We start from the raw sequence: 14,622 nt of genomic DNA, 5'->3' as shown, positions 1-14,622 counted from the left end.
TGGTCGTGTCCATAACCAACAACGAGGACGAGACTGCTGATCGCTTTAACAATTGTATGTCTCATGTTAACATCTGGATGCAGACCAACTGTTTGAAGCTGAATGGGGAGAAAACGGAAGTCCTGCTGTAGGGCTCCAACCCTTTAATCTGGTCGCCGAAATGGTGGCCGGCTAACCTGGGAGATTGCCCAACACCTGTCGTCAAGGCCAGAAATCTAGGTGTGATCTTTGACAATAAACTGACATTTGACAACCATATTAATAGCCTCTCGGCCACCTTCTGGGGTATTCTGAAAATGATCAGGAAGATTCGCTCCTTCATTCCCGCCAATGCTCTAAAAACTCTAGTAACTACCTTAGCGCTGTCCAGGTTGGATTATTGCAATGCCCTCTATGTGGGGATCCAGGCCCAATATCTACAAAAATTGCAACGATTACAGAACGCTGCAGCCAGACTGATTCTGGACATTCCAAAATATGAATCCGTGTCACATCGACTAGGTGCGCTGCACTGGTTACCAGTGAAAAAAGAATAATATTCAAATCGCAATGTATTGCATTTAAAGCACTCGAGGGCAGAGGTCCCCTATATCTGAAATCACATTTGAAATGCTATGTTCCACCTAGAACTCTTAGATCCTCAGTCAAAACTGCTTCAAATGCCCAGGTACAGGCAGGCACGTTGGGCAGGCAGGAGGTTTCTAATAGGAACTGCAAAAACCTGGAATCTTCTACCACTAGTGATTAAAAACAGCCCCTCTCTTATTGCCTTCAGAAAATCTTTAAAAACATGGCTTTTGCGAAATGATCGCGGAGTCCAGCTAATTAAGGCGTCATTGCTCCAGCCTATTCTAGCGCCAAGACGCCCTCAGGCAATCGTTGCGCTTTACAAATCTAAAAATTAAAATCATGTTATATTCTGGTGCGGTGTGTGTATTTATAAAGTGCACTATCACCGGCGAGGCTATCCTGGCGCTGAGCAGGTAGGCGTGCCCTGGTTGTGTGTGGGTTGGTTTACTGAAAAGACAGGTTGAGAGGAAATAGGCCTTAAAAGTATAAAGAAGAACAGGTGAGTCAAATGTTTCTTGCACCTCAGCTAGACACCCTGTAGACTACTCTAAGATTAAAAGGTTGTTTACTTCTACTCAACCCTCCTTCACTGCCCCAGGCATTCCCCCCACCCCAAACCAGAGTGTACCCCAATTCACCACCAACCACCTCAAATGCCCCATGACATGCTTCTAGGCACCGTAACTTCAGCCTCAGTAGCATCCTTAAAGTAATTCCAGCCCAAACTGCCTCTTGTAGGCACTCTCTAAAACCATTTCCTTCGAGCCCTGGCTGCCCCTCTCCTGCCTTGCAGTAGAACCTCGGTCCCCCAGACATCCAGCGTCTGCTACAACGCACTGCACTTGTAGTTACAAACAGCCAGGTTGCCGCGTGGCTCCAACCAAATTGTCCTCTGCCAATATCCCAGGCACTATGCAGCCAGCACCAAACCATACCTTTTGGGCAGATGCCAGGTGCATTCACAAACTGTCCCTCCATTTACCGGATGCCCCCAGTGTGCTACTAGCTTTGTGACCTCAGTCCCACTCTTACCTCCCACAAACTGTCTGACATTGTGCCTCTCTCCTAACTCCCCCTCATGTGCAGCTTCACTGTTGCCCTTCTTGCTCAAGTACAGTCAATATACCCCAGTCCCATTTACCCAAGTCACAAACTCAATCCTGACAAAACGGAGTTAATTCTTACGGGTGGCCCTGCTAACCCATGGAACTCCAACTTCTGGCCTCCCTACTTAGGCAACCCCCCTGCTCCAGCCAGCTCCGCAAAGAGCCTTGGAATACTGGTCAGCAACGACCTCTCGATGAAGGCCCAGATCAGCTCTGTGGTCTCAGCCGGCTTCTTCCAATTGCGCAGAATCAAAAAAATGTGCAGATTCCTATCTCAAGAAGCCTTGACCTTAGTCATCTTAGCCCTGGTCATCTCCCGACTGGACTTCTCCAACTGCCTCTACGTAGGCATCCCAGCTTATCAGCTTAGACGCCTCCAACTTGTCCAGAACCAGGCGGCCAGACTGATCTTCCATCAGCCTAGATGGCACCACATCCAGCCTCTTATGAAGGTCCTCCACTGGCTACCTGTGGCCAAACGAGGGCTTTTCAAACTGGGGTGCACCATCTTTAAATCTTTGTATGGAAACTCACCAGCTTTCATTTCATCAAAAATCATACGCTATGTCCCCAATCGGTTCCTCCGGTCCATTCATCACAACCTACTAGTCATCCCTACCTTCAAACGTAAAAAAGTGGGCGGCGCACGTTTTGGAGTACTGGCACCGCAGTTCTGGAACGGTCTCCCTCTGGAGATAAGAACAGCCACCACCTATGCCTTATTCAGGAATCTACTGAAGACTCGGCTATTTTCTCAGGCTTATGACAACTAGCTCCTGTCCCTCTGCTGCCTCCTGTTTTTTTCTCCTAGCGCCAAGAAACCGTTTGGTGAACGCGCGCTCTACAAATTCTCTGTAACATAACATAACATAACATAACCCCCTCTGAGTTACCTTAGACACCTCAGCCATCTGGGCCTCAGATGCACTTTCCCCACTAAAAACTTTTGGTATCCTTGAAGAGTGGGGCACCCCACTGACCATCCCAATTGCAACTGTAAGTGTCAGCAGCCCTAATTGCCCCTGAAGTGCTGGATCTCCTGCCTGAGCACCCCCTTCAAAAAAGCCCAGACACTGTCCCTTAGTCTAGATGGCCTTTTACAAGAAAGGCAGGGCTACCGAGAGGCACAGGAAGCAAACAGCCAAGTTTTAAGTTTTGTTCCTGAAGCAAAAATGACTCTGCGTATCTCTTAAGTCAAGAGACATACTGTTCCAAAGGGCAGTCCCCACACCCAGAAGGAGCGACCACCAAGTGTTTCTCTTGCATCGAGGGACCATGGCCAGGTTTAGTTCTGCAGAGCGAAGTGCTTTGATAGAGAAATAGGGCAGCATCATTTCTGAGAGAACGGGGACTCTTGAGGAATGCACGATCTTGTGGACACTATTAAGAGCTTTAAAATGAGTGCACTTCTCAATGAGCAGCCAGTGACACTTCTGAAGGACCCCAGAGGAAGAACAAAGGTTAGGAAAAGAGAACAGTAGTCAGGCTGCAGTCTTTCGGAACAATTGCAACCTCTATACAATTGCTCTCTTGCAACCCAGATACAAGATGTTACAGTAGTAAAGGTGTGACAGGATGAGGAATTGAAAAATCACCTGTCGGATGCGAGGTTGGATAAAGCCGATGATGGGTTTGAGGCTTCTCAGGAGACCAAAGCATGAGCCTACTAGAGACCCTTGACTTTTGAGTCACATAGCATAGTTGGACGAAGGCACAGTTGCGCCAGCAAAATCTGCTTTTGCTGGAACAACTGTGCATTTGTCTGACTATTGGCACACTACGGGACTCAAAAGTCAAGGGACACGCTTTTTGAGACTTATTCTTCCTGGAATTATTTAATCTCCCAGGTATCTTTTTCAGGAGCCAGATGGATTTAGAGATGTAATCCTTCGTGTAGAATAACACTTACATTCACATTGGACTCAATTTCTGATCATAGGAGGCATACGTGTCTGCCGCATTCATTCTGCTCTGAAGAAGTCCCAATGATCTGGGGACGAAACGCGTTGGCTGTGGTTGTTCTATAATATAACTTGTGGAATCAGAAAATAAAGAAAGTTTGTTTTCTACGAGAGGAAGCAGCTTGTGATATTTTGTCTTATATGATACAAATAATATGGTTATTGTTGTTTAGAGACTCATGACTCATGTTTGTTTGGGCCTTTCTAGGAGGTTTGACCCAGAGAGTGAGCACCCTGTAAAAGATTTTTGAGAACTGTACAGAGTGCGGCAGTCTAGATCATAACCGTTGCTTCTTTTATAATGATTAGTGAGGGATGGAATGCTTGAATTAATCTCAACCACAGGCAATCGCTTGGGTCGCATCACAATCCTTTGTTTTTCACCCATCATGCCACCTCCGTATGGACCCAGCCGTATGCGATCAGCCATGTCTTGACCCTGCTCATCATGGGAACAGTCCAACCCGAACTGCCAAGCCAGGTCCTCCCTGCACTGGAATACCAGCATCCTGGGACCGGTTTCGCTCTGATAAGGGCTCATCAGCCGGGTACCGCTTGATTCCCTAAGTGTGCCGGGCATGCCCAGACATGGATCCCATGCACACTATGCCACTGGAACCAAGCCATGCCTGGCTGAAGAGCCCAAATAAGGGCAAAGCCGGTCCTGGGTTGCTTTTGTTCCATTTCAAGGAGGAACTGGCCTGGCAGTTCGGGCAGCACCGTACCCATGCATAAGGCTGGGTCCAAACTGAGGTGGCATGGTGGGCGAAAAACTATTGAGTGGGAACGCAGCTCGATCGATTATCAGGAACTCAAGAGCACAAAGTTACCACAACTGATGCACAAGGAAAAGGAAAGCACATACAACGGCTCAACTAACTATTGAACTCTGAATCTTGGATTCCGGAGTACCGTACTACTCGCCACAAAGAGCCTCACAGTCTTGTCAGGGCATCTTAAGGATCTTGGGGGTCCTGGGCCAAACATACTTTGGGGGCCCTTCTTCAGTACAACTTTGAATTTATGATCCAGTTTCAGCTCATTCATGCCCAGTTGACCACGTCACTGACAGTGCACAGGCAACACTCGTCCACATTCTAAATGTGTTTACATCTAATGTTCAGGGACAGTGGCGTGTGTTTTCAATATTGTAACACAACAGCAGCTCACTAATATTAATGCAAATAATCTCTATGACCCCCTCCCATTTCTCATTTGTGAGGTCCTGTTTTGATCTAAAAGAAACTTTTTTTAAGGACATTGCATGAAACCAAGAAACCAAACCAAGAAGGCTTTATTTCGATATAAATATATCTTAAAAGCAGACATACACAAGGTACACATTAAAATGTTAAAAGACATCAGTGCATTAAAAGATAGCCAGACATTTCAGGACAGCTACTGGTGTCAATAATTTAAGTAAAAACCAATATATTTTACATAAAAAACAAATTAAACAAGATAGGAAAGCCTAGTTGATCTAATGCGCCAAGCCCAACCTAGGAACTTGGCTAACCCACAGGCAAAAAGGGGCCGTGGATCATTTTTTAATATTCGCATGGCCTCTGTGTGGAGTCTGGTTCCAAGTACTCTGCAAAGAGGCTTGAGCCATCTGCTCCGGGGGGCTGCATAGGCCGGGCATTCAAACAGTAGGTGGGGTACAGACTCAAGCCTATTTTCGCAGAAGGGACAAGAAGAAGTTGTCTGCGTTGGAACCTTCCACCTGGATGTCAGATCACCAACGGGGAGTAAACCTACTCTGAATTGGAAGTACAAAGCCCTATCTTTTCGAATTGAAATGGTGTCCAGGTAGGGTTCACAGAAATACACTTCCTTAATCAGGAGAAAATCCATAGATGACCTACACAGTTTGGCATCGCTACTTCTAGTGCCAGCTACCCAGGCCCAATAGATCTTTTTCAACTCCAGCTTAGGAGGTGCAGTTCTGTTGGTCCAATTTTCGCAGAGGCCAAGGTTGAAAAGAAGACGCTTGACTTCCCTCAGCCAAGAAATCTTGGCCCAGTCTAATGATCCCAGCACATCGGTTAGGCCGTCTGCATAGCTGGATAATTCTGGTGTTCTCCATATTCTTGCCCATAGGAGGAGAGGGCGAAGCTTTGCTTGATCGCTCAGTGGGCGAATACCCGTATCTAGAAACAAGGGGAGGGTTGGGGTGCTATGGGGAAGCCCCATTAGATCTTTAAGGAATTTATTTTCCGAGCGGGAGAGAAGGTCTACCTTTTGAACCCCCCAAAGTTCAGCCCCGTATAGAGCAGCGCTAACAGCCCTTGCCCTGTAAATGTCCAGAACAGCAGCGATGGGTTTTATGGATGAAGCGCGGTGTTCCTTGAGCAGGGCACCCACCACCCTCTTATGGGTCAACAACATCTTTTGGAGGTGGCAATTCCAGCTCATAGAGTCACAAAGTCGAATACCCAGGTAATCGAACTCTGAGACTCTCTCCAGAGCGACAGAATCTAAGGTCGGTGGTTTGGCCAGTTTTTTAGGGGGATTGAGGACCAAATACTTGGTCTTTGCAGTATTAATAACTAGCCCTCTCGCATCACAAAAAGACTTAAAGTTAGTTAATAAACTCTGAAAACCTACCGGGGATTTGGAGATCAGGAGGGTGTCGTCTGCAAATAGAAGGGTAGGTATTCTTCTGCCAGCCAGGGATGGTGCATCTGCTGGGTGTTGAAGCAGGTGCTCCACCACTCCATTAACATATAAGGAGAACAAGGTAGGAGCAAGAACACATCCCTGGCGTACCCCTCTATTTACAGGGATGCATGCTGTTTTTTGCCCCTGACTACCCCACCTGATCTGTGCAAAGTTGTCCGCGTGAAGATTTATTAGCAGGTTTAACAGATAGGGTGGGATACCCAGTTCGTCGAGCACTCTCCAGAGTTGGCTACGGGGAACTAGGTCGAAGGCAGTCCGCAAGTCTATAAAGGCAAGGTATAGACTGCCCTTGGCCAAAAGAACAACCTTCCAGTAAAGCATCATTAGTCGAAAGGATTGCTCTATTGTCCCCGTGCCTGATCTAAATCCTGCCTGAAAGTCAGAGAGAATGCCCTTTTCCTCCACCCACTGCAGTATCCTGGTTAAAACTACCTTTCCAGCCACCTTTTGTGAGGTATCTAGGAGACTTATTGGACGGTAATTAGCTGGGTCGTTCCGACAGCCTTTCTTAAAAATAGGGACGACCTCAGCACCCTTCCATGAAGTCGGAAAAGTTGCCCCTTCGAAACTAGAATTTAATAGGGCAGAGATGAGTTTTCCCCAATGTTCTGGATTGGCGCGTAACAGGTCTCCGGGAATGCCGTCCAGACCTGCTGCTTTGTTGGGGACCAGATTATTTATTGCCCCCTCCACTTCCTTGGGTGTAAACAGAAGCTCATCCTTGAATTGGGCAGAGTCGTAAGGGTGTCGTACACTCAAGCTAGCCCCCACTTCCTGAGCCATTGAATAAAGTTTGGTGAAGTGGTCAACCCACGCGCTCTCTGGTACATTACAAGTAATCGTTGTGTCCGCAGGTTTCTCCCTGGATCTCAATAGGTCCCAAAAACCCTTTGCATCCTTCCTTGTGCTTGCGGCTTTGAGGTCGCACCAAAACTGGTCTTCCCAATTTGCCTTTGCTTTTATTAATGCCCTCCTATAGTTGCCCCTGGCTGCACATACTAGGGTTCTATTCTTAGCTTTTACTGCTTTTAGTAGTTCCCTTTTGGCCGCTCGACATGAATCTGAGAACCACCCAGGTGGGCCCTTCCTTGAATCTCTCTTAGCCCCCTTACCCGCATTCTTGGCTATAAATAACTCACCTATAGCCTTTGTGGTTTGTACAAAAACTGCAGATACCTCTGGTGCACTGATGGAGGGGGAGTCTAGACGAGGTGAGATATTAGCCAATATAGATTGTGCCTCCCGCATCTTGGCCTCATTGCCAATAAAGGTCTTCCATTTCAGGCGCCTGCCGCAGTTAGATGAACATACTTCGTGTGATAATTTCCACACATGGGGAATTGGGATAGGAGGGCTGCCCTTCCACAAGGGGGACAAAGACAAGAGTAAGGGGTTGTGATCACTGTCTATAGACGGACGGACCTCCATATCCACCAAGAAAGACCACAGGCAAAAATTCAACATAATGTAGTCAATCCTGGAGGAATGGCCTATTCTATTAAATGTGCGTGCCCCCTTTTGGTCAGACTTAGATCTGCCATTGGTAGCTCTCAGTCCGTATTCCAGACAGAGCGCATTGAGGTCAATAGCATTTTGGGACCATCTTTTAATTGGAGCAATTGACAGGGGCGGGATGCCTCTTCTTGCATCATCATCTCTATAACCCAGCACATCCTCCACTGCAAGAGGTTCGAATGTGCGGTTAAAATCCCCCGCTAATAAGACAAGGGAGTTTGAGCCGCAGTTTTTAAGTTCCTCATCAATGCCGGTTGGAGAGAGAATAGATCCTCCACCCCTAGAGCCTCTAACATAAATATTAAGTATTTCGAGTACCCGCCCTCCACACGGGCCTCGAACTGAGAGTCTCTGTAAATCCGGGGAAATAGTGGCAATGCATTTAATAGAACACCGCAGGGAAATGCTTACCCAAATTAAAAGACCTCCGGAAGGGCGCCCCTTGCCTTCCTTGGGTCGAACAGCTGGAACAAAATAGGTGGTAAAGCCCAGCTTATGCTGTGGTTCCAGGCACCAAGTTTCCTGGAACAGGCAAATCCCAAAGGTTTCAATAAATGCATTCCAGTCAGGGATAGCTAAGTTTCTCGCTAAACCGGCAATATTCCAGCTAGCTACCTTCAAGGGCGCAGTAGGGTCCCCTCCCTGACCTAGGGCTAATACACTTGTTGTGAGAGTAGAGTTGGTAATATTATTTGCATCACCAACAAGTGAATCCACATCATAAGTAGTCAAGAGGCTTTTAGTGGGCAAATCCCTACTGGATTCATGTGTAGCCTGAGAGTGTCCCCAAGGGATAGATAAGGAGGGGAGGATACAGGTGGAAGGACTCCCCAATTGCTCTCCAAGGGGAGAGTTACCGATGACTAATTCACCAGGTGCTTCAATATGGCACTCCTGTCTAGGGCAAGTTGCGTGTCAATAGCCTTGCCAAGGACAACCCTGTGGCTGGTTGAGGTTGATGTTGAATAAGCTAAATTTAGAAGTGTTACCACGAGAAAGGTAGCTGTCCCAGCTCTCCCTCATGTGGAGTCCAACTTGTCTGACGAGCGGATTAGGAGGATTAAAATAACTAAGAGAACGAATATCGATTGAGCCCACACTGCTTACTGAACTATTTCCCTTCCTAGAGCCCCTACATATGTAGCTGGCAACCTTTGGGTCTTCAAAGTTCACTATAATGCAATCCCCTTTGATGGATTTTTTCCTACTTCCAATCCAACCAACTCTGCGGACATGGATTATACGGCCCTCCCATGACTCGGGCAGGGGTCTATTCTCTCTGAGCCAGAATAGAGTCTTGTTAAACAAGTCAGTATAAGGCTCACTCTTGCCCGGGCTAAGGACCGGTACACCAGTCAGCACAACCACATAGGGCTGGCAATCAGGAGGCAGATTTATATTGGGGACCCGCATTAAGGAAGGGGCCTCATCAGGCTCCACTGTGTTTGCCTTTGCAATTCCAGTTGAACTAGCGGTTGGGGTCTCATTTGTACTACGAGCTGCTGGCGGGGTAGGCATGATAAATGAGTTTACGTCACCTGGGCAGACCGGGACTAAGGGACGTGTCATCTTGTTGCCTGAGATATGGCTGGGAACCTTGGGAGTCTTGAGTTTCACCACGGGCTTGTGGGAGGGGTGAACTGGATGACTGGCAGTGTCCTCCACCAACACAGTAGGGTACAGGTTACAGTTAGGTATTTCCAACCCAACTGGTAACCTGTCGGTGGAGGTGGCTGAGCTATATTGAGCTGTTGACAGCGTCTTGCCATCATGCCCCCCCCCCAAGTCCTTCATCCCTCGTCTTTAGCTGCACTTTTATGAAAGATTTTAAGGAAAAAAAGTTGTCTAAAGTTGTCTGTTCCAATTTATCCACACGCTCAGTTAGCCCTCTAATTCTGTCAAGTACTGGAAGGAGTAAAGATTTTATTATATCCTCCATTTTTTTGGTGGGGGAAGAATCTAGGGGGAAAGTCGCTGCACTATCCGCAGCAGGATTTTTGGACACAATAGCAGCAGGCCCCTCAAGATTATTTTCTTCCTGAAACGATCTAAGTGCTCCCTCCACTACTTTATTGAGATCACCCCTCCTAACGCCTACCCGCCTCTTGTTCTTACGATTCTTTAACAGTCTGGTTATCCGGGGGGTAGCAGATCTTGTACTCTTAATAGTGGCCGGATGGATTTCAGCCTGTACCCCAGTGTCCGCCGTGGAAGGCGAAGTTAGGGAAATGGTGGAATCAACCGAATGTGAGGAGGAGGAAAAAGTGCCTAACTTAGTTACTGCTGGGATGGGGGCCACTTGATTTTGGGTGTTAAGTGTCGTGGCCGTCAGGTTTTCGAGGCCTTCTATGTTGGCTCTCAAGGCGGCAACTCGAGGGTGGTCCAAGGAGTGGGGGGCATGGGGCAGCGAGACCGAAGTTCGGTCCGGGGAGGATATTTGGGCTAGCTGGCCAATCGATGAGCGTCTGTCAGTAAACGGACTTTGGGATAACCGGCGTTCAGCCATAATAATTTCCTTGTCAATGACATTGGCCACACGAGTGATAAATTGATCCATAGTGCCCACCATACCCCCCTCGTTCCCCCTCAGGCTTTTCCCGGAGCGAGTTGACATTACTGTTACTGGACAGAGCTTTGCCTAGAATCACAACAAAGCCCTGAGACAAACACAACTGTCCAATATTAGCGCAGAATGACCCGCACTCTATCGTGCTTACAAACAGCAAAAGTTGCCGTGGAAATTAGTCCGCTACAGACGATCCCAGTCCACAACCTCTGTAGTAGGCAGGAAATCACAAGGGTCAACAATAGTACCTATATGGGGCCGGGTATGGAGATACCAACGATTTTAGGGGGTGAGCCCAGCCCGGCCTCTTCCGGCCCCGGACGGCCACAGATGGTCCCGCCCTTGTCCCGGGCTTCTCCCGGCGCCGACCCGCGCGCAATCCCGCGATGCGGGGATGATGGTGAGATTTAAGCGCCTCCAGGCGCGGGAGTTCGTCCGGCGGCTTCCGTGTCCGCCGCTAGGGCAGTAGGGAAATGTAGTTTCCGGCCTCAGCAGGACCGGCACAGCGAAGGGAGGCAAGGTGTCAGGTCCACGCCGCACCGCTCACCAGCGACACAGCCCCACCACAGGCCAGCAAGGTCTCCCACTCTGTTAGGGGTGATGGTGAGATTTAAGCGCCTCCAGGCGCGGGAGTTCGTCCGGCGGCTTCCGTGTCCGCCGCTAGGGCAGTAGGGAAATGTAGTTTCCGGCCTCAGCAGGACCGGCACAGCGAAGGGAGGCAAGGTGTCAGGTCCACGCCGCACCGCTCACCAGCGACACAGCCCCACCACAGGTCAGCAAGGTCTCCCACTCTGTCAGGGGTGATGGTGAGATTTAAGCGCCTCCAGGCGCGGGAGTTCGTCCGGCGGCTTCCGTGTCCGCCGCTAGGGCAGTAGGGAAATGTAGTTTCCGGCCTCAGCAGGACCGGCACAGCGAAGGCAGGCAAGGTGTCAGGTCCACGCCGCACCGCTCACCAGCGACACAGCCCCACCACAGGTCAGCAAGCATGAAACACAAACACAACATTTCCTCAAAATGTCTGTAATATTTCCTGTGTATTTAGTAGTGTTTTGAGTAGGGATAGCAGAATAGGAAATGAATTAGAATAGGAGGAATTGTAAGTTGTTAGTGTGCGTAGTGGTCATGTGCGCCTGCCTGTAGGCTGAAAATGAGAGGGAGGTTTGAGAAGGCTGTTTGAGAGTTCACGATAGTCAGAACTTTGGGATGAGTCCGATAGAAGGGTTGGGAGCAGTGGTTAATTTGTAAAAAAAAATTAAAATAAGTGCCGGGGCTCTCCTCGGGAGGCAGCGCTAACAGGAGCTGCCTCCTGACGAGAGCCCCGCCACTTATTTTGGCAAGGGATGTGGCCTAATGGACAGAGCTGCTGATTTCAGAGCTGGAAAACCAGGTTCGAGTCTCTGCGTCGGCTCAACATCCTGCGATTCTGGGCAAATCACTTAATCTCCTCGTGCCTACAAAATGAGTGTGAACTTAGCAGGTGCTATAAGCGCCGATGCTAAGCTTCGGAAATCACTGGCTCAAATTAAGCACTGGTTTGGGGCAAAGATTGAAGGTAGCATATTTGTTTTCAAAACACCTAAATATAATGAACTTATACACACATATGCACACAGTGCTTAGTGAAGTTTTAGCGGCAGGCATTAACCACCCTCTTTACACCTCATATGTACCTATAGCTTTGGGGCTGGACTGGCATCAAAAGGGTGATGGGGCGGTATAAGGGGTGGGGTGGGATCCTGCTAATTCTGGTTTGTGGCTTTAGTGCATTTTTGTAATTCTGCGCTCTTGTTTGTCTTCTGTTTCACATTAACCGGAAGTTCCAATAATGGTGTTGAGATCAAAACCCTGTTTGACGCCATCACTGTTTCAAGTTGCAACCGTAAGTACCAGCCTTACCTTGCTTACATTATTGTGTATGTCCATGTGTATCCAGGGTTTTCCTTGTCTTGTGTGTGTCCATGTGTATCCAGGCTCTGTCTTATTTTTTATTACATTATTTGGTGCAACAAGGAGAAAAAACACGTAGAAATTAAAAGATTTCTCCTTGTTGCGTGCGCTCTGGGGAGGTGTACGTTTTTGGCACTGCCGTAGGTTTACATGACTTTGTAAATCTGGGGCAGCCTCAGAATCCATGGGTGCTGTGTGGGAGCACCCACGCAACTCCCGTGGAGCGCCTCCTTGACAAAGAGTAAGGCAGCGCAGAGATTTGCGCTGCGTTGCCTTTATTCCTCTCCATGAGGCCATACGAATCCGCGCAGGGTGGCTTTGCGTCGCCTCACAGGTAGGATTGAGAGGCCTGCACCACCCAAGCGTCAAAACAAGTGACGCTCGGCAGCGCAAGCCTCTTGTACAGAAAGCGGTATGTTTTTGAAGCACGCGGGTGCCACTGTTCCTGAAAAGTGTTCTTCATGTGCGGAATATGAGATTATGGCAATACAGGTTTAGAAAAACATGGCTGCAGCGCCGAGATCTTGTGCTGTGTCATGTACCTGTATTTCCGTCTTTACGGTTTGCCATTTGTATGTATAATTTTATATATGGCTTTGCATGACTGTCTTCTTGCTTTACTCTCTCTGAACAACGTCACCTCTTTAAATGGATAATTAAAATAGTCCACACCCGAAGGCCACCACTTACCATTAGTAACATGCCGGGAGCTCAGTGCCGGGAGATCAGTGCCGGAAGATCAGTGCACGAGAGCCAGATTTACTCGTTTGTCACGAAAATGAAATGAAAGCCTTATCCTTCATAGCGCCTATCTAAATTGGGTGCTATTTTCCCAACACTAAACCTTGTCTACTTTTTTAAGTAAATAGGGCTTCGAGCCAGCACCCATGGGTGGTTGCATGGGAACGCACGCACCACCCGTGGTACGCCCCTTAAAGCTCAGTAATGTGTTAATTCAAGTGATTTTCCAGCGTGAAACAGGTTTTCCGCTGGAAAGTAAATGGGTGAAAAACTATGGGGCATATCAGCAACAACCGGCGATAATTATCGCTCAGCGCTCTTAGTGTGAGGATAATTATCGCCGGGTAACGTGGATTTTTATTGCTGAGATAGCGTGCTATTAGCAACGCTTATCTCCTCAGCGATAAAAATCCTAGCGCTAACTGCCTAACGTGAGATCATCGCTGGAAACCCAGCGATAATCTCACGCAATGTGGCGTTAGCTTAATGATAGGGACTCACAAACTTAGCCATGATATCCACCTTCCATAGGATATCATGGCTAAGTCAGTCCTGAAGCAGGCGTAAGGAAAGTAGCGATAACAGGGGTTATCACTACTTTTCCTGCCGCTATGCTTCATAGCGTGGGGCTTGATGATAGGAGAAATGTCGCTTAGCGACATTTCTCCTGTCATGTTAGGTCAGGAACGCCCACTTTGCATCTCATTAGAGATGCAAAGCTGGGCGTTAGGAATCCCCACGCTAAAGCAAGGTTTCACGCGTTAGCGTGGCCTTACTAATTAGGCGATAAAATTATCACCGCCTTTCGGCCGAAAACGGCCGCGAAAGCGGTGATAATTTTTTATCTCCAGCTTGTAAACATGCCCCTATTTTCTGTGGTTTTGCGCGTAAAATCCTAGTGAACAGACCACCTGGAGTGCTGTGCAGGAACATTTGACTAACTCTTAAAGCCCCGGCGCTGGAGAGGCTGTCTGGGATCATTTGATGTGCTTCACAAGTCCACCCTCTGCATCACCAGGAAAGTGACTCAGAATGAGATGGGCGGGGCTCCATCAATTATCGAAGAATGCGCTAGAATGTATGGATCCTGGTGTGGCATGGAGGAGTGACGTCACGGCCGGAGCTGCCAACTTTAGAGCTGAAGAACCAGATTCGAGCCTGGGCGGGGCCTGCCCATCCGGGGATTCCTGGAACTGCACCTCACCTGCCCGCGCGCCGCCCACAATGAGTGGAATGTGTCAGGTAAAGTGCTGCGAGGCCTTCGGTTCCACCTGGCGCTACACACATCCCAAGCAAGCCCACAGGCCCGAATCGGGTGCAGGCGCCTCGGACCACAAGGAGCCATGAGGCCCGTGTCCAGAGCAGGGCGAGGCTTCTGAGGCCAGTGGGGCCAGGGCAGTGCCAGCCTGAGGCAGGAAGTCGGGGCAGTGCCAGTCTGAGGCCAGTGGGGCCGGGGCAGTGCCAGTCTGAGGTCGGTGGGGCCAGGGCTGTGCCAGTCTGCGGCCAGGGGTGCCAGGGCAGTGCCAGTCTGAGG

At 48.8% G+C, this 14,622-nt stretch overlaps 1 protein-coding gene across 1 annotated transcript in view; it reads left to right on the top strand.

The window, feature by feature from the left end:
• LOC146808645 (NXPE family member 1-like) overlaps nucleotides 1-14,622 on the top strand; it is a 365,719-nt gene that overhangs the window by 167,520 nt on the left and 183,577 nt on the right. The window contains exon 4 of the mRNA XM_085623682.1: nucleotides 12,218-12,279. Within this exon, the coding sequence (XP_085479808.1) occupies nucleotides 12,218-12,279 (62 nt within the window). The remainder of the gene's footprint in view (nucleotides 1-12,217; nucleotides 12,280-14,622) is intronic.

The sequence above is a fragment of the Triturus cristatus genome, chromosome 8 (assembly GCF_964204655.1).
Source record: "Triturus cristatus chromosome 8, aTriCri1.1, whole genome shotgun sequence".
Taxonomy (NCBI): Eukaryota; Metazoa; Chordata; class Amphibia; order Caudata; family Salamandridae; genus Triturus; species Triturus cristatus.
The sequence above is the reverse complement of the archived record's forward strand: the minus strand, read 5'-3'. Positions and strand labels throughout refer to the sequence as shown.